A 22,940-nucleotide genomic window follows, 5' to 3' on the forward strand; every position below is an offset into this window, starting at 1 on the left:
ACGAAACTTTGATAAAGCAAAAAGATCAGCGTAAGTACCAACCTTAATAGGGGGCACCTACTAAGGTATACTAGTGAAGTCTCAGGCTACACCAAAGGTATTATAACCAATACCTAGATACCTATTCATTTATATTATACCAAATCTACTTACTTCTATACTTGGTATTTACAACTTCTCCAAACGCCTCTTCCTCAATATCTCCTCCCCAAACCGCGCCATCTCAAACTTCTTCACTTTGCCGCTCCCCGTCAGCGGCACGTCAGCCGGCACCCCGTCCTCGCCCAGCCAGAACACGTGCGTCGGCGCCTTATGCCGCCCCAGCTTCTGCTGCACCCAATCGCGAACTTCGCCATCGCCCAGCCTTCCTCCCCCTCCCTCCGCCAGCTGCAAGAACGCGCCCACCACCTCTCCGTAGTGCGCGTCCTTGAGCCCCGTCACTATCGCCCGCGCGACCGCCGGGTGCGCTAGCAGCCGCTCTTCGATCTCGAGGGGGTAGATGTTCTCGCCGCCGCGGATGATGATGTCCTTGAACCGCCCGGTGATGGAGCAGTACCCTTGCTCGTCGAACACGGCCTCGTCGCCCGTCCGCAGCCAGAGGACGCCCTCGGCGTCGCGCTGCATCACCTCGGCTGTCTTCTCCGAGTTGTTCCAGTACCCGGCTTGCAGCTGGTAGCCCGCGATGCACAGCTCGCCGCGCGCGCCCAGCGGCAGGATCTGGCCGTCGTGGTCGACGATCTTGGCGCGCGCGTGCGGCATCAGCGTGCCCACGGTGGTCAGCCGCTTTTCGATGGCGTCGTCGGTGAAGGCGTTGAAGCAGGTCGGGCTGGCCTCCGTCAGGCCGTAGCTGCTGGTGAACTCGGTCATGCCGAAGCGCTCGACCAGCAGCTCCATGAGGTAGCGGGGCACGGGGGCGCCGGCGATGATTCCCGTGCGCAGGTTGGTGCAGTCGAAGTTAGGGGGGGAGGGGAGGCTGAATAGGGTGTCGAACATGGCGGGGACGCCGTGGACCGCGGTGCACCGCTCGTCGGAGATGGCGCGGAGGACGGCGGCCGCGTCGAAGGTCTCCTCCGGGTATACGATCTTGGCGCCGTGGGTGATGACGGCCATCATACCGAGCACGAGACCGAAGCAGTGGAACAGCGGTGGTGGGCAGCAGAGGACGTCGTCCGGGGTAAGCCGCATGCGGTCGCCGATGAAGCGAGCGTTGTTGACGATGTTATGGTGCGTTAACATAGCCGCCTTGGGAAGGCCCGTGGTGCCGCTTGTGAATTGCAGATTGCACACGTTATGCGCGAGAACCTTCTTCCCGAGACGGTGAAGATCGCTGTCGCTGACTGATCTCCCTTGCTTAATTAGGTCCGCGTATGTTGGATACGACCCCGACTCTCCTCTCAGGATTACGACGTTGGGGCCCTCCTTCTCCTTGGCTAATTCGGCTAACAGTTTGGTGTTCTGCAGCCTCCCAATTTTCTTGGTGGTGAAGAATATTTTCGAGTCTAAGCAAAGTTTAGAAAGCAGCAACGTCTTTGGTACAGATAGGTAGGTACGTTTACGGCTTACCCGTGAACTTCAGTGCGTGTAGCGCTTCTGTTGGTGTGTACGTGTTGTTCAATATCACCAGTATAGCCCCGATTCGTGCGACGGCGAAGAAGACAGCGGCGTATTGCTCGCAATTGCCGGCCATAATACCAACACGATCTCCGACGCTAATACCAAGGGAAAGCAGCGTCCTCGCCAACTGAGAGCTTTGCTGGTTGAGCTCATTGTACGTCCACCGAGCCCCCGTCCAAGGCGTGACGATGCATTCCCGCGTGCCATGATGCTGGCACTGAAGATCTAAAAGTTCGCCGAGAGTTAGATCTACTAACGGGGGATCTACCGGACCCTCCAAATAAGACAGTGGTTGCCTCTGAAACTGAGGATTCGGTGTTGGTGAAGTATTCGATTGTGTAGCCATGATGAGAAGACTGTCCCCGAACGAAAGATTATTGAATAATCCTGCTCGATAACCCTCTCTCCCAGTATGATTTAAATACTATCTTGTGCAGATTCTGCGTATTGACGCAAGATATTATCTATGATGAAAAAGGCTTTTGACTAGACACGGAATGATTGATCTCTGTATATACGCAACTCTGTCTAACTGCAACTTCGCCTTGAATGTCTCTAAAATACCGTATTTAGTACATAATATACTAGGGTGGAAGCAAGTTAGATGAGTTGCTTGACAGTGAGAATATAAAACATACCTAACGAACATCGAAATAAACGAATTGTCCCTGGTAACTCGCAAATAGCACTTGTCCTAAATAGCTAGGTAGCTAGGTGTAGTTATAGCTCAGAGCCCGGGTATCTCTCCCGTTCTGGTATATGCTCCCCAAAGCTACCTACCTTCTCACGAAATTCTACCAGTCCACATCTAACGCACCGGGCTCCATGGTAGTACTTGTACGTAAGAACGCTGAATAAAAAGCGCAAGTTATTAATAAAACAGCGGCGAGTCGGCCGATGGAACCTACATAGGGGAATCCATATGCACATACATAGATCCCAATTCCCTGGAATACGTGAAGAACCAAGAAAAAAAACCAAAAAGAAGAAAAACACCCTTATCCCTGTACCATGCGCGTATGCAATTTGGTTATTGTTGGGTCCGGCTTCCACGGGTGGGTCGGACGGGGGACTAGACATCTAATCATCGGATCTGATAAGATCAAATTTTTTTATCGAAGCTGTACCTGTCTCGTACGTGGTTACACACGTTCCATCGTGCATGTCGTGCGAGATCGGACTACACAAAACTACCTTAACCGTTTAAAGTAGTGAAACGCTAACTCGTCGAATGCCCGCCTTGCAAGGAATATTATACACTTGTACAATTAATTGTATACATGTCTAGTACTTTGATGTACTTCAACGTTAATTGGCTGATGTATAATGTAGGTATTCTCAAAGGTACTTCTTTGCATGTAAGTATCCATTCGGCCTACTAATTTGTTACGCGTCATAATGTTATCCTGAATTGTTTCATTGGGGGGCTAGTCAGGTATTCTACATACATAGTATGCAGGAAAACGAACTCGTCTATATTCTTGATGTCGGTCTAAATTCCGTATCCTATCATAGAGATCATGCCTATGCAAACTCGCTCCAACGCCTGTAATTGTAATACGCTAAATTGCCAGATATGCCAAGTTCTAATGCACCAACCACCAAGATGAACTCTAGTGTATTTGGGTATCATATATAGCCCGTACATATGTACTATCATCAAAGTACAGTCCCCTTAACCTGCTTGGACTGGCTTACCCTAACATCTTGCCAGATCCCCACCGCGAGGATTTCAAAAAGCGATATGAGGGTCCCCGTGATACACATCCGGGACTGGGCTATTCCGTATGCAGTAATAATAGCGCTTCGCATCGCGCTGCCCATAGGGTAGCTTAGTTGTCTCCTTAGATCAGACCCGATTAGCGCTAGTTCGTCAGGAGGGACCTCGGGTAAGAGCCTAGCAAGCTCCGTTGGGAGTGTCGTGTTCCAGATGGCACCGCTGAGCGAGCTCCCTATTGCTGAGCCCGTGTAGTACGCAAGACCCAGGATAGCCATGATAGAGGCTAGGTCTGAGTGGTCTGCGATGCCCATCACTGCTATCTGTTCGCACATAACCAGCGTACTACCTCCGATCGTGATAAGAATTTGACACATAATGACCCATGCGATATTCGTGTCGGGCTGGCGGAAGATAATCATTAATGCGCCGCCTAAAAGATGCACCGGTAAAGCAGCTAAAGCTAGCCACTTGAATCTGTCTGTCCGCCGGATTAAATACCCCACGACCACGGCCCAAATGCACGAACCAAGGCCGTAAATATGGCCTATGTATCCGGCGTGTTCGAGGGTTAAGTTATGCACAACCTGTAAATACGATGTATAATAGCCGTCCCATGCGAAATAAGCAATAAATATTACGACGGATAATAGGAAAGCCCCCGCCACGTTACGGGAGAATAGGAGCGAGAATCGTACAAACGGCCGTTTCGTTTTACGCTCGTGAGCAGCAAACGCGACAAGAAACAGGACTCCGAATATAGGCGTAATGGCGACCGCGTTGTTTACCGCAGAACCGTGTAGCGAAAATGGAACTAATATTAGAGTTAAGCCGGCGGCGGCAAGGAACATTCCTAAAGCTACTAGATGTTAGATAGATTCCAGATTATGCAGATTAGGTATGGATATCGCTATGTAAGTCGACATACCATCAATATCAATCAGTCCTTGGCGTAATTTCGATATAGTCCACGGGCCACTCCTAGTGCGCTCCGAAAGTAGACCTAGCTTTCTCGCCTTTCGCGCATTGATGATCAAAATGGACAGAACCGGCAAAGAAAGCACAACAAACAACACCGCAGAAAGGCCAAATGCCCATCTCCAACCGCTGCCTTTGAGGAACGCGTTGGCTACCACCGGACCGAGAAATGTGGTGATCAATGTAGGTGAAGAGTTGAATGCAAACGCAAGCGTTCGGTCCTTAAGCGATGAAGTATCGGCAATGATGATGTCGAGGACATAGGTAAAACCGCTGATACCGACTTGGTAGATTACCTCGGCTGCTGCGTATGTCCGGACATTCTGGCTCGCGGCCATGAGAATAAGTCCCAAGGTCGCAAGCGCGATTACGCACGCGAGACCCTGCGGACGGCCCCAGGAGTCGATCAGCTTGGCTATGGGCAGTTTTAAAATGCCGCTCATGATGGACGCTATTATTCCAATGGTGGGTATTAAAGAATGCGCACTGAATTCGCTGACGACATAGGGCTGCAAATTCGACATAACTTGGTATTGAAGAGTATTCGCAAACGAGCAAAGGAAAATGCTAGGGATACGATAAACCATCAGCTAAAAACCGCGATATCGATCGTTGAATGCGTAGGTAACAATTATTGATGTCACGATCACGACTCACAAGAAATATGCCAGAATGAGCACAGCTCTTGACCAAACTTGATTGATGGCATCGGCCTGCTTGACGCCATCCTGGATATCGATACTTGCTCCATCACCCGTTGGGTCGATGTTGACTATCACATCATCTTTGCTGGATGTAGTAGATCCATACGAATCTCTTCGGGTAATACCACTGTCGTCGCTACCCGACCCCTGACCTAGCAGTGGTGCCTGGCTACTCGTTATCGTGTCTTCTTCCATGTTAGTTGACGGAGGAAGACGTCGATGGAGTCTTGACATATATATCGACTCCAGGATGAAAAAGTAAAGTTTAAAAAATAATAATTGGCAGTGCACGTTATTTTCTACCGTTACAATGTGTTCATCCAGGATTCTGGGTAGTGGATGTTAGGTCATCAGGCCACCCTGTCAGCTGATGAAACCTCTCAGCTCTCCCAAGACAGGGCAAAGACGTGGGGGGTTTCTAGGGGATATATTCGCGCAACTTTGACTCAGAGTGGCTTAGCCACGGGGGCTTGAAGTCTTGCGCGTACAATGTTGGAAATTAATAAACAAGTTGAAAAACTTGAGGTGATACAAAATAATCCTTCAGTGACTCCAGCTGATTGATTCAAGTCGTACATCAAGTCGTACAAGTCGTCTGGTCGTACAAGGCGATCCGAGCATTGGGTTGGGTTAAACTCTAATCCCAGTATAGTTCCGCGACATGCTGCTGGGTGCCTAGGTAGGTTACCTGCCTACTTGCCTGCTTGCCTACCCGCTACCGTGAGTTAGAATAAGTGTGAGTGATAATTGCCACCCACCTAAAAAACATCCCAAAGCAGCTTCCTACCTCCGTAGGCCACCCCCCAACTGCCCCAACTGCCCGAATAATGATGTGTTGTCCCTGTGGGCCTGCCTACCCTCTAGCGCCATCAGATAACTCATTAATAAATTAAAACAAAGCGTGATCCACCACTAATCTTGGCTTGGCTCAGAATGATCTTATCAGATGCTGCATGCCAAGACCCCGAAACAGCATTGTCCTACCACTCGAGGTTTAGTCGCCGCGAATCATGGCCCCCCATCCCTCTTAGACCCCGTCCTCGGAGGCAAGGGAATCCCAACCTTTCTTTCGAAGTATAGCTCGAGTCGAAAGAATAGTTCGAGGTATAGCTTTGTATTTGTATCTTCTGTACATTGGAGTTAGTGTTACATCATAAAAACTATATACCGTTGCAGAGTCGCCGAAATGAGAAGGCATCCCATCAAGATTGGTCTTATGGAGTCCGTTTACTTGGCTCCATCTAGCCCCGTATCGCCATGGATGAGGTTGTATTGGAATTTACTACGGCGCATCGTGCTTCCGGATGCCGGCGAGGAATAAAAAAAAGATGGATCCATGGGGTCTGTTCGCTTGGGGGGAAATGGGAAAAATTTCTTGACATGTTGAATATGTTCGAGGTTTTGTGATTCAGGCAATAAACATCACAGGCGTCTAAGTAAAAAGGGATTTCGTCACAATGGGTGACGTGCCTCAGAACGATGATTCGAACGCCAGCGGAAGCGCAAAGGGCACCGTTTTCCGTAGGGTAGCGTCAATGGTGTCAAATGTAAGTTTGCCGACTTACTCCTCTCACTGCGTTTAATAATCTAATCGACTATGAAGGGATCACGAGGTCTATTTCGATACTTCCGACTCCTGACCTACGCCGAACCGAGTAAAACTGACATTTCGTTGCTGGTAATCGGTACCATTGCTTCAATCGCGGCTGGAATACCGTTTCCGCTTCTCGGTATCCTCTTTGGTCAGCTATTAGACGACCTTAACTCGGCAACATGTGCTGGTGAACAAGCAACCTCTCCAGAGGACTACCAATCCGATGTGAATCAAAAGGTATTGCTAGTTATGGCTTGTGCCTTGGCGCAGCTTGCACTTGTTTACATATTCTCCGTATGCTGGAACCTGTTTGGCGATCGGCTTGCTCACCGGTTACGAGAGCGTTACTTCCGCTCCTTGCTACGTCAAGAAGTATCATTTTTCGATAAATTACCAGCCGGAGAGGTCTCCTCGCGTTTGAGCGCCGACATCAGCGTCATCAAAAGTGGTACATCCGAAAAGGTCGGCGTATACATGGGCTCACTCGCAATGTTCATTACCTCCTATGTCGTGGCCTTTATCAAGAACGCTAAACTAGCCGGCATTCTAGTGTCATTGGTTCCTGCATTCATGCTGATGTCCCTCGTCGGCGGTCACTTTATTGGTAAATTCTCGGGTCGAGCATCACAACATGTTGCATCCGCATCATCCATTGCCCTAGAGAGCTTGTCAAACGTCATGGTCGTACACGCGTTCAGAGCTAATAACCGCCTCGAAGAAAAATTCGCCGATGAGCTCCTCGCGGCAAAAAAGAATGGCGTCAAGAAAGCTATTGCGACAGCTGTGCAGTCTGGGTTGCTATATTTCATAGCTTTTTCGGCGAGCGGACTGGCATACTGGCAGGGCAGTAAAACCATAGCTGATGTTGTTGCTGGTCGTGAGGAGGGAGTAACTGTTGGTACAACATACACTATCATATTCCTTCTAGTTGACGGTAAGTTCCCTGTACGAAGCCATTATAATTATCTTCTGACGCCCATTTTCTAGCCTCCCTCGTGATTAGTCAGATATCGCCATACCTACAGATTTTCGGATCTGCCACGGCTGCATTAGAAAAGCTCGAGAAGGATATCGATCGCCATTCTAAAATCGACGGGACGCTTCCCTCGCAGGGAGACGAATTCGAGTCATTCTCGGGTGACGTTACACTCGAAAATGTTGACTTCACTTACCCGTCTCGTCCCGACGTTCCCGTAATTCAGGGTGTGACGCTTCACTTCCCGGCAGGCCAACAGACCGCAATCGTTGGTTTATCTGGTAGTGGAAAATCCACAATTGCCGGTTTGCTGACTCGATTATACGATCCCGACCAAGGTACCGTGTATGTGGATGGCCGAGATATCCGTGACGTTAACGTGCGCCAACTACGAAGCTTTATTGGACTTGTTCAACAGGACCCCTTGCTTTTGGATCGATCTGTATTGGAGAACATAGCCCTCGGATTAGTGAACTCTCCTCGCCCGGAGCATGGACCCCTGCAACCTATCCTGCTTAGTACCCAGCTGTCCCAAATAGCAGAGGCGGTGCGAGGCGGACAGGATATGGTTACTGCTGCAGAGTCGTATGGCGATCTAACCGTCGAAATTGTGAAAATGGTCCAGAGAGCAGCGAATCTTGCTGATGCTGACGCCTTCCTCGAGAACTTAGAATATGGATTCGGTACGATCGTTGGCCCTAACGGCGACCTGCTAAGTGGTGGACAAAAACAGCGCGTAGCGCTAGCAAGAGCTCTGGTCAAAGACCCCAAGATTTTAGTTCTGGACGAGGCGACTTCATCTCTCGATTCGGCTAGCGAACGGCGTATACAAAGCGCTATCGACAAGGTTTCTACGGGCAGAACAGTGATATCAATTGCGCATCGTCTAGCGACTGTCAAAAATGCTGACAATATCGTCGTAATGCGCAATGGTAAAGTCATAGAGCAAGGTAGTCACGTTGACCTTATTGCCAGAAACGGCGATTATGCAGCCCTTGTTCGGTTGCAGAATATGGGATCGGAGACTTCAAGCGTGAGCACTGCAAAGGGAAGCACTTCGAAGGAACTGGCCCGTTCAGATACAGATATGGAGGAAGTATCTCGGTCCCTCAGTATGAAGGATGAAAAGGACGGCGAAGCTGCCGCCCCTGGAACTGAAATAGAGGTAGAGAAGGAGGCGAAGATATCCGATCAGTCGAGGCCGACATGGGCCACAATTAAGAGTCTAGCAACCGTAACTCGGCCTCACCTGCTCTGGGTATTTGTTGCCCTCTTCGCAGCTATCGTTGTTGGCGGAACATATTCCGGATCGGCGTTGATCTTCGGTAATACGATCGGTGCTTTAAGCCCTTGCAACTCTGAGGATGCTATTCGAGCAGCCGGTAGCTTTTTTGGCCTTATGTTCTTCGTACTTGCCATTATCGAGTTTTTCGCCAATGGAGTGAGTTGGTCGGCATTTGGCTGGATCGCGCAAAAGATGCTCTATACAATCAGGGTACTCTCTTTCCGCTCGCTATTCGAACAAGACCTGCAGTGGCACCAATCTGAGGGTCGCACTCCGTCGATGTTGCTATCGTATATCACGAGCGATTCAGCTGCCGTAGAAGGGTTAACAGGCTCCATAGTAGGAACTATCTTCTCTATCTGCGTTAACTTCATCGCCGCGGTCATAATGACACTCATTATCGCCTGGAAAATAGCAATCGTCTGCCTGGCGACAGTACCGCTTATGCTTGGCTCAGGAATAATGCAAATGCGCATCCTCACTCGTTTCGCAGAACGCCACGAAAAAGCATTTGCTAAATCGGTGAGCATCACTGTCGAGGCTGTGAACTCGATCAAGACTGTTGCAGCACTATCGCTCGAGCAAGAGGTACTCGGGACATACCGTCGCTCTCTCTCCGCGCCGCGTAATGAGATGACACGCTCCAGCCTATGGGCCAACCTATTCCTCGCGATTGCATTCAGCATGTCAAACCTCATATATGCGTTCATCTATTGGTGGGGGGCGAAACAGATCATCGAAAGCCATTATACGCAGGTCGAATTCTTCATCGTGCTGATGGCGCTTCTAGTAAGTGCTCAGCTTTGGGGTCAACTCTTTACCCTGGCACCTGAAATAACGAGAGCGGGAAGGGCAGTGGGTCGGATTTTCGACCTCATCGACTTAAGCTCATCCAAAACCATGTTAGCAAAGGGGGTAAATCGTCGTGATCCAGAGGCCGCTGTCGAGTCGAAGAGAGCATCAACATCAAATGCTCAGGGCCTTGCGGTAAGCTTCAAGGAGGTGAAATTCTCATACCCCGCGCGACCAAACCGACAAGTCTTGAAAGGTCTGAATATCGACATTCGCCCAGGTCAATTCTGCGCTCTTGTTGGTCCTAGCGGTGCCGGAAAATCGACGGTCATATCGTTACTAGAGCGCATGTATAGCGCGGAATCAGGCGCAATTGAAGTCGACGGCGTAGATATCTCGGGTAGAAAAGAACCCATCTTTCGAGATGACATCGGTCTGGTGCCACAGGATAGCATCTTATTTGACGGTAGCATTCGGTTTAACGTCGCCCTCGGGGCTCGTCCAGACGAAGAACCATCAGATGCGGACATTGAAGAAGCATGCAAGTTGGCGAATATTCACGATACTATCGTAGCTCTACCAGATGGTTACAACACACAATGCGGACCCAGTGGAGGTCAACTTTCAGGTGGTCAGAAGCAGCGTCTTTCCATCGCGAGAGCATTGGTGCGCAAACCGCGACTACTGCTCTTAGATGAATCAACTAGTGCTTTGGATGCAGAGTCAGAAAGGCTACTTCAGGACGGATTAGAGAAGGCGACGCGGGGTATAACGGTGGTGGCTATCGCACATCGATTGCATACTATCCGACGCGCAGACGTAATCTTCATGATCGAAGACGGGCAATGTGTCGAAAAGGGTACGCACGAAGAACTGTTGACTCGTAGCGAGAGCTATCGCGTAAATGTCCTACATCAGACATTGGATGGATGAGGAGAGATGAGGGTCATCTCATCTCGGGATCTATATTTAGATGATACGATACACCGCCGGACATGAGCGCATAATAAGACGTATATTATATGATATAATACGAAATATGTTATAGAGTTTCGAGTAATTATAGGATAGAATTTGTATATACTTTTTAATAACCAGTTTGTTGTTTTTGTAAAGACTCATGTGAGATTTTATGAGATGGAAGTGTAACCACAATCACGAGGATGAAGATTAAAAATGTGGGTATCGGAGGACGGAGATCTCGGAGATCTCGGAATACACTCGGAATACAACTCGCATCTCGGAGCTTACCAGTACTGCGGAACGAGATGAGATATGGAACGAGATGAGACATGGAACGAGATGAGATATATATAGAGCGAGGCTAACAATAGAGCTGTACGACATCAGGACATGAAACTTGAAAATGTTTCATCGAAACAGCCGACTTACACGAGATCAGGCATCATTTCGCTAAATGGTGGATATTTACTACTTCACTAAGTACATACCGCCTTGGATATTTTACGGTGTCGTCGTACGAACATTATCGCTTAACCAATTCAACCCTATGTCAAGTCTCCGATTGTCGGATGACAAGGGAGGGTAAAGGAAAGGAAAGGAAAGGAAACACAAGTACACGAAATAAGGCCATCACGAATGCTACTATTAATGATTAAGATGGTAAGTTACAAGTGTGTGTGCTAAAGATGTGGTGTTTTGTCATACGTAATACTATTCCAACACCGATCAAGTATTAGTATTTACTCGTCTAGTCAAATGTATGTTTTGTCGCAGTATTTTAACCTTTAATATTAAATATAAAGGTAAGCATGCATATGTATAAGTGCATCTGTACATAATTACCTTGAACATTGCGTAGGTAAATGTTCTTACCTAATTATCATCAAGTACCGCAGTACTCGTCGTATAAGAATAGTCCGATCTTGATGCTAGACCCAACTATGTAGGATGACCTCAGCTGCAAGAAGGGACAATGCCACATGATGCAGCTTCCACTTCCATTCCACCGGATACCAAGAGGTGAGCTCAGAGTTATCGGAATTGAAAATAGGAGGGAGAATCCGTCCAATCCGTCCCCGCATAAAAGGATGTGGGCTGACAATGACAGCACAATGCTGTCACTACAGTACCACTTTGCTACTGTGCTACTGTACTACTGTAAGTACTACTGTACACTAAAGAAATCCTTGTCAATTCCGTCACCCCATTTGGACAAAATCATATGATCACCCAAGAAAAATTACACCGAGTCTAGAGCTTAGAATCTGCCTCAACTCTGCAGAGGCTCCTTCAACTAGTGTAAGTGAGAAACGCTGAGAAACGCTGCCTCAATTGAATGAACTACGTGAGATCTGCATTCCCCCAAGCAAAGAAAGGAAATAATCCAATGAGAATGGGAATAAAGGATTGTCCACGCGGCGTTTTCCCCAACTTCCCCGCGTTTACAGCCTGCAAGTTAAGACGCTAAGTAGCATCAAAGTATGCACTCCAAGTTCGAACGGAAGGGAGACACGGGGGGCCTGGGGGGCTGGCGGAGTTCCGCGCGGCCGAAGGCTCGACGCTATTCTCCTATCTGCAGCGTCTGCAGCGCTACCAAGAACCTCAACAGTCTCTCGCGCGTTTAGTGGTGCGGTCTGGTGCGTCTGCTCCGCCCGGTACCACAGTCTGCACATAAGCTAAAGAACCGCCTGACATTCTATCATCTCTAAACTGGTCTTCTGCGGCGATCGTCCCTTTGTGCCGTACCAGCCGTACCAACCAAGTCTTTTGCCCAGGCTACTCCTTTCTTACATACAGTTAGCTACGGTCTAGCTCAGACTCTAGATCGTCCGGCAACATGGATACTCCTGTGAACATTACTAGGAAATTACTAGTACGGAGCCCTGGGAGCCCCGTTGTTATTTCGCAGTGGTGAGTGGTGAGAGTGGTGAGAGGGGTAAGGTGACGTTGAGCATGCCACCGAAAGGAGATGTCAACGAGACGCTTCTGGGCGGGTGCTAGCTCTATTGGCTATTGGCCAATGCGACTTAATCAAGGTTACTCCCAGCGGGTCTTTTCAACGGGTCATTGAGTGTAACAAGAAAGAAGGGGATGTTATTTATACATCATGATTATCGCCTCCGACATTCTCAACTTCACCATCATCAGACAACTTAGTTATAAGTTAAGCAGATTTCCGAAACCTAGACCAACACTCATCTTATCTCGACCTCGATCACCTATATTGACAATTCCTCTAAGAAGAAACATGAGTTCCTTTGAAATTCCGAGCGAGCAATGGGCGCAGGTCGTCGAAAAGAGCGGCGGACGTAAGTAACCCTATACTACTACTACTACCCAACACCTCTCTATTTACTATTTATAGATGGGCCTATTTAGTCGAGTCACTAACATCGAAATAGCCGTCCAATATAAGAAGGTTCCAGTTCCTAAGCCAGGACCTGATGAGGTACTCATCAACATCAAGTACTCTGGTGTCTGCCACACAGACCTGCACGCCTTAAATGGCGATTGGCCACTTCCCACCAAGATGCCCTTCATCGGTGGACACGAAGGCGCAGGTGTTGTTGTCGCACGTGGCGAGCTTGTCAAGGACATCGAGATTGGAGACCACGCCGGTATCAAATGGCTGAACGGATCATGCCTAACCTGCTCGTTCTGCCAACAGTCCGACGAATCACTTTGCCCCAACGCCTTATTATCAGGCTACACAGTAGATGGTAGCTTCCAACAATACGCCATCGGCAAGGCAATCCACGTCGCCAGGATCCCCAAGGATGTCAGCCTTGAAGGAGTCGCGCCCATCCTATGCGCTGGTCTAACAGTGTACAAGGCACTGAAGGAGTCCGGCGCAAGACCCGGCCAGCAAGTCGCTATTGTCGGTGCTGGAGGTGGGCTTGGCAGCTTAGCTATCCAGTACGCTAAGGCAATGGGCTTGCACACAATCGCCATTGACGGCGGTGAAGAGAAAGGCAAGCTCTGCAAGGGTCTCGGTGCTACAGACTACATCGACTTCACCAAGAGCAAGAACGTAGTCCAAGACGTCAAGGCAGCAACACCAGACGGCTTCGGCCCTCATGCTGTCCTGCTCCTCGCTGTCAGCGAAGGACCCTTCCAGCAAGCAAGCGAATACGTACGTAGCCGCGGATCCATCGTTGCCGTCGGTATGCCCGCAGGTGCATTCTTAAAGGCACCAGTGTTCGACACCGTGGTCCGCATGATCACCATCAAGGGCAGCTACGTCGGTAACCGACAAGACACTTCCGAAGCCATCGACTTCTTCAGGAGAGGACTCGTTTCCTCGCCTTACAAGGTAGTCGGTCTCAGCCAGCTGCAGGAGGTATTCGACTTACTGAAGGCTGGCAAGATCGCCGGTCGGTACGTCGTCGACACAAGCAAATAGACGGGATAAATGGAGTTTAAAGGGGGTACGATAATACTTGTTTTGTCTTCTATTGTATATAAATAAAGTTCATACAGGCGGGTTGGATGACACGATACGGCTAGATGAGATGAATGAGTGTGCCAAAGCACCTACCAATTGAAATTTGATATATCTTCACAACATATTTTAGTGCGGCGACAGTATTGATGCTTACTCCTGCCATCTTTCACGCATACTAAGGACTGTTATTAGTGCATGTAATTCTAGTAAAGCTTCATATAATCAACGTTCATATACCTAAATATCCTCAATAGAAGATGTAAACCAGACTCGTATCCAAAATCAGGGGTTACACAGTACATTACTCTAAATATGTTCATCCCCTAGGTAACACAACATAGGTACCTATTTTCGTCGTGCATACTACACACCCGCCCGTCTAAGTCTACAGATCTTCAAACGATGGCTGAAACCGCATGCCGCTAGCGCTCGCAACCCAACCACTCGGGTCCGCGTCCTTAAACGCAGAGCCCGCAGCAATCTGGTCGTACCAGACCTGCCTAGTCCCCTGCGTCCCCTCGTAGCCGTGGTCGTGCCAAGCATTGGCGTACAGCCCGACTCGGAACTGGAAGTATCGTCCGTCGCCTACGGTTGTCGCGAGGTCGTAGGCTTCGACCACTTTCTCGCCGTCGTACCACAGCTTGAAGAACCCGGTGCTGTCGCTCTGCCAGCTAGCTTGGATCTCGACGCGGTGCCATGCCCCGGCGGTTACCGTGGCAAGTTTTTTGAATTCCTGGATCTTTTGCTGGTTAGTCGGGCATACGTTGCCGTATTTGACCCTGGTGCTTAGCTGGTCGCCGTCGATCCAGACCACTGGAATAATGGCGGCTATTAGCAATTTTATTTGCGAAAAGAAAGTGCAGAGTGATTAGTTATAGAGTCTTAATAATAGAGTTTTCAAATGATCTAAATCAGAAAGTTCCAACTTCCCAGACGGTTACTCCAAAGAATGAGAGGTTAAGAGTAACACATACTAGTACTAGGCATGTAGTCCTCGCCACATTTGAGATCCGAGAAATCGGCGATAAATTGAGCGATATTGTAACCCTGGGCCGGGTTGAACTGCCAGCCGTCCTGGAGACGGAAGGCAAATCCGTAGAACCCAGTATCTCCTTTGCGGTAGACATTATACTTGACAGCTTCAGAGTGATACCGGCCATTGTAGCCCGCATCATGGATCTGGGTCATCCTAAGAGCCGTAGAGCCCTTGTAGACCTGGTCCGTCACTTCATCGACGGTGCCTTTGTGTTCGTGCGTAAAGGTATCCCATCCGGCCTTCGTTCCGGTGTTGTGCCAGAACTGCGTAGCTTGGACGGCTGCTAAGCCGAGGGCGAAGAGCACATTCAGTGGGTTAATGTGAACCATCTTGGTTAGGAAGGAAAGTGAAAGGATTTATTACCACTAGAAGATTGAGGTTCTGGACCTCCGCGGTTTTCACTCTACGGGCATGGTTTCTTGATATCTTATATACCTGGTACAATCTACCTAGGGGGATGTGAGCTCGGTGTGCTAAGCTTACATACATGCCCACTTCAGCATATGTACGAGCTAGCCAACCAGATTTTAAGCGATCCTCGAAACCGGTAATTCACTAGTTGACGTCAGGGGAACTGCTTACTTGATCTAATACCGTCGTTCGCCTCTTAAATATTAGCCAGGGGGGAACTTAGTTCGAAGGTGACAATGGTCCTCAGATAAACTGTCAACCGCTTATTAGGGGTCTTATTTCCGAAACTAGACAGCTCTTCTATTCAAAACTATGACTAAGCTTACAGTGCCATGACAAGTAGCTTCGTTTATTGCTCTACGGAACACTATGAAGTTCCCTGCTTTGATCAAATTTCGCTAGTAGAATATAAAGCTATCACGGAGCTGAATGCCAGGCTATAGAAGCATGCAGGGCTATCGTAGTTTAAAATTAGGTATGTATCCAAAAAGCCGGCGTGTCTTACTTGCTAGTTACAAGATTGATATTGTGATTAGTCACGTTATACGATGATAGCGAATGAAGATCTTATATGCACTGCTCACTTACAAAAAAGTACCTATCATACGTGAGAAGCACGTCAGCAATAGTTAAGATCTAGTCCCGGTGAGAATTCAATAGGCTATATCATTTTACAAATCGAACAAACCCAGAAACAACGGCGTTCGTCGGAGGGAGTATATCATTCAAAACCCATGTGCCCAACTCTCATCATCTTATAAATACCTAAGGTACGTTGTATTATAGAACATTCAGGTCCAAGTTATTTAGTGGAATTCCTAAGTTTATTATATGCACCTAATCCATCTAACCCTCCTAACAAAATAAATATACAGAAGCACGAGAACTAGCTCGTGCCGGCAACGATACTTGATACTCTATCAGAGCACCCAATATCCCAATATTGAAGTGTGCAATTTAGCCATCCGATCCTAGGTACTTTTCCAACTACTAATTAGCTAGAGAGCCCCAAATCTTCGTCATGTCCACCTAAACTCCCACAACCTAGTCTCCCTAGGTGCCTAATTTATCCGTAGTGTCGAGTTATAATCTGTTTACCCAGATTTCACGGCAACAGGCGTCAAGTGGATGTACAATGGCGGCTTTTCCCACACGCTAAACGATCTCTGGTTTAATGCCCAGTTTCGGCTGCTGTCATCGATCGACATGTCGAAGTTGTAAAGAATCTTGGCCAGGATAAGACGCATCTCGGCGTAGGCAAGACTATAGGTAGGTAGCACCACGTATTAGCAATTCATATCTTCCACTAGGTACCAAGCCTTGATGCTAGGAGAACAAGAATCCAAGTGGAATCTGGCCGGTACTTACTTTCTACCGATACAGTTTCGCGGCCCGGTGCTAAACGGCTGCATGGCGTCTTGCTGGTCGTCCTTGTATTCCGGATCGTCCAGCCACCTCTCGGGGGCGAATTTGAGAGGATTCTTCCAAAACTGCGGGTTGTAGTTGACAGCCCATTGGAACACAGAGACGACGGTCTGTTGTTAGGTATGAATGGAGTAAGCATTGTTATATCTATACGCGAGGAGGGGGTAGTAGATAGGTAAATCACTCACGCCTTCGGGTAAAGATGTTCCTGAGATTGTAGCGCCTCCTTTAGGTAGAACTCTCGGTATGTCGCTAGTAACCGGAGGATACTGCCTCAAAGACTCGTTGAGGCATGCAAGCATGCTAGGTAGGATTTTCGTTAGTGAATGGTGGTGCGGTTTATGGACGGATATGTGGAATGGTACTTACTAAGGTAGTCGACTGACGGATGTAAGAGTAATTTCCTGGTCGTTCTTAAAAGTAGAACGGACCTCTTCAGAGACCTTCGCGAGCTTATCCGGGTTCGTAGTCAAGAGATAGGTAGCTCCGGTCAAAAGGGTAGCTGTAGTTTCCGAGCCCGCGATGATCAGTAGATTGGCGTTACTAACGAGAGATTCGAAGTCCAGGCCTAATTCGTCCTTCTTCTTGACCAATCCATCGATCAAGTCAGGTCTCTCTTTACCAAGCTTAATTCTCTCATGTAGTGTTTCCGAGACGAGGTTGAGGTTCTCCTTGTTCTTATCCATTATCCCAGATCGGTAAATATACTTGACTACCCACCGTAAGCCCAAATGCCCTAAGCTCTGGAATACTGATGATTCCCTGAAAGTCTCCGTAATGAGTTTCACCCAAGGGTGGTACTGTTATGAGTTAGCGATTTCCTCCATAAGCTCATTACAAGCAGTTAAATGGAGTCAAAGAAACAGTATTTAGTAATATCACGTACACCTGAGCCCTCTAAGCAGCCGAATGACCTTCCGAAACCCAGGTCGCCGATGACGTCGAACGTTGTCCAGTTGTACCAGTCCCGCATATTGAGGCTAGCCGCGCCGTTCTGGGCGTTCTCGTGTAGCCGTTGTATCAATAGTTCCACATATACCTTGATCAAGGATTCTTGCTCTCGCATCGACTTATCGGAAAACCCGTGTGAAAGTTGACGGCGAAGGATTGCATGGTCTTTACGTGGGGCAGTGATTACGCTGCGAGGGAGATCGGTATTTGGCATATAAAATTCTATAAACTTCGAGTTAGCATCCATACATTTCAGAAGAATCCTCTTTCAGAATATGTTTCAAATAGGGCAGTAGTGAGAAAGAATAAGACCGTAGCGTCTCGTTTAGTATCCGTAGAATACCAGGTAAGTTGGAAAGACCCGCTCGAGAGTTACAAGATGGGAGCACGGGTCTAGAGGTGGCTTACCATCCCATTTAGGAATCTCTGGGACATTGCCAACGCGGTGACCATATATATCTTTCCACGCTTGGGGGTCGCAGAATACGACTTCGTAAGGTGTAAGTCGGAGGACCGGTCCATATTGCTTGTGCAACTCTCCAACTTTAACGTGTATATCGCCTTTTAATGTGTGATAAACGCGCGGCAGATTAGTGAGGCGCCAGAGCAACGGCCCGGGGATCGAGCGTAGAGGATCCAAGAAGAGTCTATAGAATATAGTCCCTACGACGTAGAGAGTTAACTAGTTATAGTGTAAGTATTAGGCAGACTAGTAACTCTTTGGCCTTCGATTAATAGCTGGACGATCTGTGACTTACACATGCTGCTCCTATCAAAGGAAGATTAACGGGATCGCCTAACTCGAAAACAGGCGCCATGGTGAACTTTGATTGCTGGAGCTTCTAGTCCAGTCACTTCTTTGACTTCTCTTAAGCAGACTTCTTCATGCCACCAGTCATAGGAAATACTCTGATTTATATACAGGAAATTTGGGCCCCCCATCCCGGCAAGTCATCACGAAAGAATATTCGATAGCAGTGCAATACAATACGGCATCATCGATAACCCCGAAAGGCATTAACTTACGCCTTGACCTATTCACAGCATACAATATGCCGCTTGGCTATTCTCCGACGGCCCCGTACCGTCCCGTCCCGTAATATTTTACGCATACCTTACGATTTGATAATTACGAACTAGATGAAGAATTCCCCAGCCAATAGCTGAGCAGAGTTTCCGAACTGATCTACGTATAATAGAGGTTAGACCACATCACAATCCTTGTAGTAGATCACCCGCTGGCACTACGGTTAGGGGATTTATGTTGTTTTGTATAAGTTCCCCCACACAAAAAATCCCGGCACGCACAGTCCCGGTGCACAAGGTGCGCGTCGGCAGTCCAAGACAAGGTTGTAAATCTAGAACAGACCCATAGCCATTGGTCGAAAATAATTACTACTTTGCCGCATCATGTACGCAATATGATTCGTCGCGTCGATTATCGATCGCAACGTCTTCTCCCCAATGGGGTAAAGCGTCGAAGACGGCAGTCCTTCCGAATGCGCGGGAGGCACGGCGTCATCAAGTTGACGGACTCGACGGGCTCTTCCAGAAACCCGAAGTTTTGCTCGCTTAGAAAAAGCCGAAAGTCTCTCCATGAAATCCATAACGTAGCAGTACCGGACCATCGTTCAGCCGTATATATATAAAAACTCTCCGAGCCAAATTTATATTTCTTATCTAAAGTGATGTATTGTTAATTATTAATTATCTATGTAGAGTCTTATATCCTAATAAGGTCCATGTTTTGTAGTTCAAAGCCTATTACAATCCACCCAGTTAGCAGTTAGCAGGGATTATTTGCAAGTCCTAACATCTTAACTTGAGACCCCACCGATAAAGCCAGGTATAAATAAATGGCAACTAAGATCTATACATTGCAACATAGAAGCTTTAATTCAAGAGTTAATAGATACTCAAAACCCTTAGGATACTTGTGGTCCATTATCAATAAGGCGACATACACAGTTTAGCTTATGTTCTCAAGCGGTACCGGAGAAAAGACTCAAAGAGTACAGAAGGGTAGTAGATCCCTATGCAAACGATCGGATATATTCCATACGAGGACTAAATTAAGTATAATGAAACAAATGCCTGAGGGTATGTAGGATGATGTATTACACCGCCCCGAACCCCCCGATAACGAAACGCCCAGCTCCGCTAGCACCTATGATGCATTCTTTCTTGAAACATGATGTAGAATGATTCGAAATGATAACGGGATGAGACATAATTATCTTCAGCCCGAAAGTATCCCGGGTAATAATCCCAACCCTTACGCCATAATGCGACCCAAGGCTGCGCATAATTCCACAGCGAGACTCAACAGGTCTCATGGTTCTAGGCGCCAACCCTCACACTTGTAGAGGACGGGATACCTCTTCCAGCAGAGCCGTGGTTCTCATCAGGCTCTTGTGCGGCACCGCCATCCGACTGATCAGCCATCAGGGGTTTCTTTGGATCATACCCAACCGATTTGACAATGCCCAGGCCCTTAGTTCGTCCTTCACGAAACAGAAGTCTGTCGCCTGGGGCCAAGTATTCTGGCCGCTGAACAAATCGGAAGGCTACAGTCGCCCGGTCACCGGTTCGTATGAAGGGGCGGTCTACATCGATTATTGCGCATGTCTGGGAGACTGGCCCGACATGAAGCATTGCCTGATATTTGGTCTTGATAGTGGTCGCGTGCGAGAGAATCAAGACCTCGGCGACAAACTCACGGTAGACTTTAGGAGCCGGTTGCCCCTCGATTCTTGGTAAGACTACCATTCCTTTCCTCACATCTTTACGCCGTATTTTCTTCAAGGCAAAACTAGCGGATTGGCCTGCAGATGCTGCAGGTACACTGATTCTTTTTCGCTCGATGGACCGAATGCTAGTTTGAGTAAACTGACCCAGCGAGTCCGGTCCGATTAAAACGCTATCGCCAGCATGTACTACCCCTGACTTGACGATACCGCTAACTACCGTACCAACGAAAGGGACAGAAAAGGTGTCATTGACATGGAATTCAAAAGGAGCGTCCGAATCATAACGTCCATGATGTGGGAGGATATTCAAGAATGTGCGAACGAGGTTAAGATTCTCGCCGGTAACGTTGGAGACCTGGAATATAGGACATATTCGTTGGCTCACAAACTGAGTAGCGGTGTTGATACACTCTTCGCGATTGTTAATAAATATAGGCATTTTTCGTGCCGCTGGAGATTTTAGGATTTTGGTAATCTGCTGGATGGTTTGTTCCAGAATATTTGGAGGGCAAATGTCAATTTTGGTAACCACCACCATGATTGGGACATTTAGGGCCAAAGCGATACCAAGATGTTCTTTACTCATTCCAATTAGCCCATTATTGGCGGCAACCATTAGTAAACAATAATTAGGGCTGCTAGATAATAGGCCAAAGACTGTAGTTCGTAGATAGCGTTCGTGGCCGGCTAAGTCAGTGAAGGTGATCACTTTAGCGCTGCGTTTGCCAATTTCTTCCCACGACAGTTTCCCTATATCACAGTAAGCGGCAAGAAAATGACGGTTAGGATTTTGAATAACTTACTCCCCGGGGTGTCTGATGTGACAACATTCCCCATGGTGTCGAAACCCATTATTTCCATCCCGACGGAACTGGTGCGACCCGTCTCGATCTCATGCTTGTGGCGGAAGAGATTGACGCGAGCCTTCCCTCGCCCATCGTCAAGGTCTCCCTTGACTAAGACCCCAAGCATGGAGCTTTTCCCAGCATCAACTGTATATAAGTGTCAGCACAGATGTTTATATCATTCTACACACAGACCTAACTCACCATTACCAACAACTGCTATTCTTGTTTCAATGACCTGCTCAGTTGTGATAGGGGTCTTCCGTATTAGGATTTTGCCGGTACAGTCTTTGTCTTTACTCTGGTTCCCTGCAATCGTTGACTCAGCTTCGACGTCGCCCCCAACATTCTTAGTGAGTAATATGTCACAGTCGGCGTGTGCCTTCTTGGCGGTTTCTTTTAAACGATCCAATGCGATGTTCCACTCATCGCCGGTGAGGCGCATCGATTCACCGTTATTCTCGAATCCTAAGTCGAAAACCGCCTCTCCGTGGCCCTCTAAAAGTCGTTCGTCGATGTACTCGGAAAGTTTTTGTTGGGCTGCTGCATCGTCGGAAGGGGCGAGTAAGAGATGGCGCAGTGGTACATGAGGTTCGGAATCGCCTAAATTTAATGAGTCGAGAATGTCGAGCTCTTCGTGGTGCTCAACGCGGTCGGTGGCTTTGGCACTCGGGTATCGCAACGCTTGTTGCTTTTCAACGAATTCGGCAAACTCGCTTAGGGCCTTATAACAGGTAAGTTAGTCAATTATATCAAGAACACCTATACAAGCTTTTGACGTACCGCTTCTCCTTTTCGCCGTTCATGCGGCAGCTGTTTCGCGCCTTTGCTCGTCATATTCGCTAGTATATTCAAATGACTATTGATAGGTAAATGAGAGAGTATTTGAATTAATGTAGGTCAGGTTCGCTATATTATATCAGTAATAAATATGGGCGAAAGAAATATGAGTGAAAGATTAAGTAAGGCGAAAACTTAAAAAGAATTAGGTTTAAGGTAGGTACCTAGGTAATTAAACTACCTCTTTTAAGTTTCGTCGAGATCGAGTCATAAAAGTCAGTCGGTCAATGAGTAACTCGGGCGAGCTCGGGCAGGCGCAGCCAAGCCACACGAACCTACCACGTTTCCGAAAGCTCCCCGCTCCTCCCCGCGCCGCTAAGATTTCCAGCAGTTTATCGATAACAGCCCAGTAAGGCTGATTGTACGGATCCGTATGTAGAACGGGGCTGCTATACTTCGTATAGCCAATCACCTTTAACTCTTTTAAAATGACTTAGTTATGACTTAGACATTCCCCCAAGTTTTATGATCCGCAAACTCTGGATCGCGCTATAAATGGGGAAAAAACTGACCGTCAGGATTCTAGATGAGAATAAAGAATATGTCTAGTACGTATAGCCACAGGCTTCTGTAGTTAGTTTAGAGTTCCTCGCAGCACAACGAAGTTGTTTCCA

The 22,940-nt window shown here is 47.9% G+C and overlaps 7 protein-coding genes across 7 annotated transcripts; 2 read left to right on the top strand and 5 right to left on the bottom strand.

Annotated features, from left to right (window-relative positions):
- Positions 1 to 70: 70 nt before the first annotated feature.
- Positions 71 to 2,120, bottom strand: F5Y00DRAFT_182524 (4-coumarate-CoA ligase). Its single transcript, XM_048005022.1, has 2 exons — positions 1,564 to 2,120; positions 71 to 1,499 (listed from the first exon to the last, which is right to left on the bottom strand). The coding sequence occupies exons 1-2, from the start codon at positions 1,958 to 1,960 to the stop codon at positions 169 to 171; spliced, it is 1,728 nt and encodes a 575-aa protein (XP_047861022.1). The 5' UTR covers positions 1,961 to 2,120; the 3' UTR covers positions 71 to 168.
- An 863-nt stretch (positions 2,121 to 2,983) lies between these two features.
- F5Y00DRAFT_182437 (MFS general substrate transporter) lies at positions 2,984 to 5,550 on the bottom strand. The gene is made up of 2 exons (XM_048005021.1): positions 4,260 to 5,550; positions 2,984 to 4,190 (listed from the first exon to the last, which is right to left on the bottom strand). The coding sequence occupies exons 1-2, from the start codon at positions 4,894 to 4,896 to the stop codon at positions 3,274 to 3,276; spliced, it is 1,554 nt and encodes a 517-aa protein (XP_047861023.1). The 5' UTR covers positions 4,897 to 5,550; the 3' UTR covers positions 2,984 to 3,273.
- A 1,060-nt stretch (positions 5,551 to 6,610) lies between these two features.
- On the top strand, positions 6,611 to 10,593 carry F5Y00DRAFT_255561 (putative ABC transporter; the record flags this gene model as incomplete). Its single annotated transcript, XM_048010301.1, has 2 exons — positions 6,611 to 7,541; positions 7,595 to 10,593. 2 exons carry the CDS (start codon positions 6,611 to 6,613, stop codon positions 10,591 to 10,593), a joined length of 3,930 nt encoding a protein of 1,309 aa, XP_047861024.1.
- Positions 10,594 to 12,871: 2,278 nt separating this feature from the next.
- Positions 12,872 to 14,026, top strand: F5Y00DRAFT_265948 (alcohol dehydrogenase; the record flags this gene model as incomplete). Its single annotated transcript, XM_048011862.1, has 2 exons — positions 12,872 to 12,932; positions 13,026 to 14,026. The coding sequence occupies 2 exons, from the start codon at positions 12,872 to 12,874 to the stop codon at positions 14,024 to 14,026; spliced, it is 1,062 nt and encodes a 353-aa protein (XP_047861025.1).
- A 285-nt stretch (positions 14,027 to 14,311) lies between these two features.
- On the bottom strand, positions 14,312 to 15,491 carry F5Y00DRAFT_273363 (polysaccharide lyase family 20 protein). Its single transcript, XM_048013165.1, has 2 exons — positions 15,043 to 15,491; positions 14,312 to 14,881 (listed from the first exon to the last, which is right to left on the bottom strand). The coding sequence occupies exons 1-2, from the start codon at positions 15,431 to 15,433 to the stop codon at positions 14,454 to 14,456; spliced, it is 819 nt and encodes a 272-aa protein (XP_047861026.1). The 5' UTR covers positions 15,434 to 15,491; the 3' UTR covers positions 14,312 to 14,453.
- Positions 15,492 to 16,609: 1,118 nt separating this feature from the next.
- Positions 16,610 to 18,709, bottom strand: F5Y00DRAFT_273365 (cytochrome P450; the record flags this gene model as incomplete). Its single annotated transcript, XM_048013166.1, has 7 exons — positions 16,610 to 16,778; positions 16,884 to 17,050; positions 17,129 to 17,243; positions 17,310 to 17,740; positions 17,827 to 18,113; positions 18,300 to 18,573; positions 18,650 to 18,709. 7 exons carry the CDS (start codon positions 18,707 to 18,709, stop codon positions 16,610 to 16,612), a joined length of 1,503 nt encoding a protein of 500 aa, XP_047861027.1.
- Positions 18,710 to 19,904: 1,195 nt separating this feature from the next.
- Positions 19,905 to 22,709, bottom strand: F5Y00DRAFT_247339 (P-loop containing nucleoside triphosphate hydrolase protein). The gene is made up of 4 exons (XM_048009263.1): positions 22,270 to 22,709; positions 21,691 to 22,210; positions 21,445 to 21,633; positions 19,905 to 21,391 (listed from the first exon to the last, which is right to left on the bottom strand). The coding sequence occupies exons 1-4, from the start codon at positions 22,321 to 22,323 to the stop codon at positions 20,232 to 20,234; spliced, it is 1,923 nt and encodes a 640-aa protein (XP_047861028.1). The 5' UTR covers positions 22,324 to 22,709; the 3' UTR covers positions 19,905 to 20,231.
- Positions 22,710 to 22,940: the final 231 nt, after the last annotated feature.

Source organism: Daldinia vernicosa (genome assembly GCF_022497035.1).
Source record: "Daldinia vernicosa strain CBS 139.73 unplaced genomic scaffold F5Y00scaffold_62, whole genome shotgun sequence".
Taxonomy (NCBI): domain Eukaryota; kingdom Fungi; phylum Ascomycota; class Sordariomycetes; order Xylariales; family Hypoxylaceae; genus Daldinia; species Daldinia vernicosa.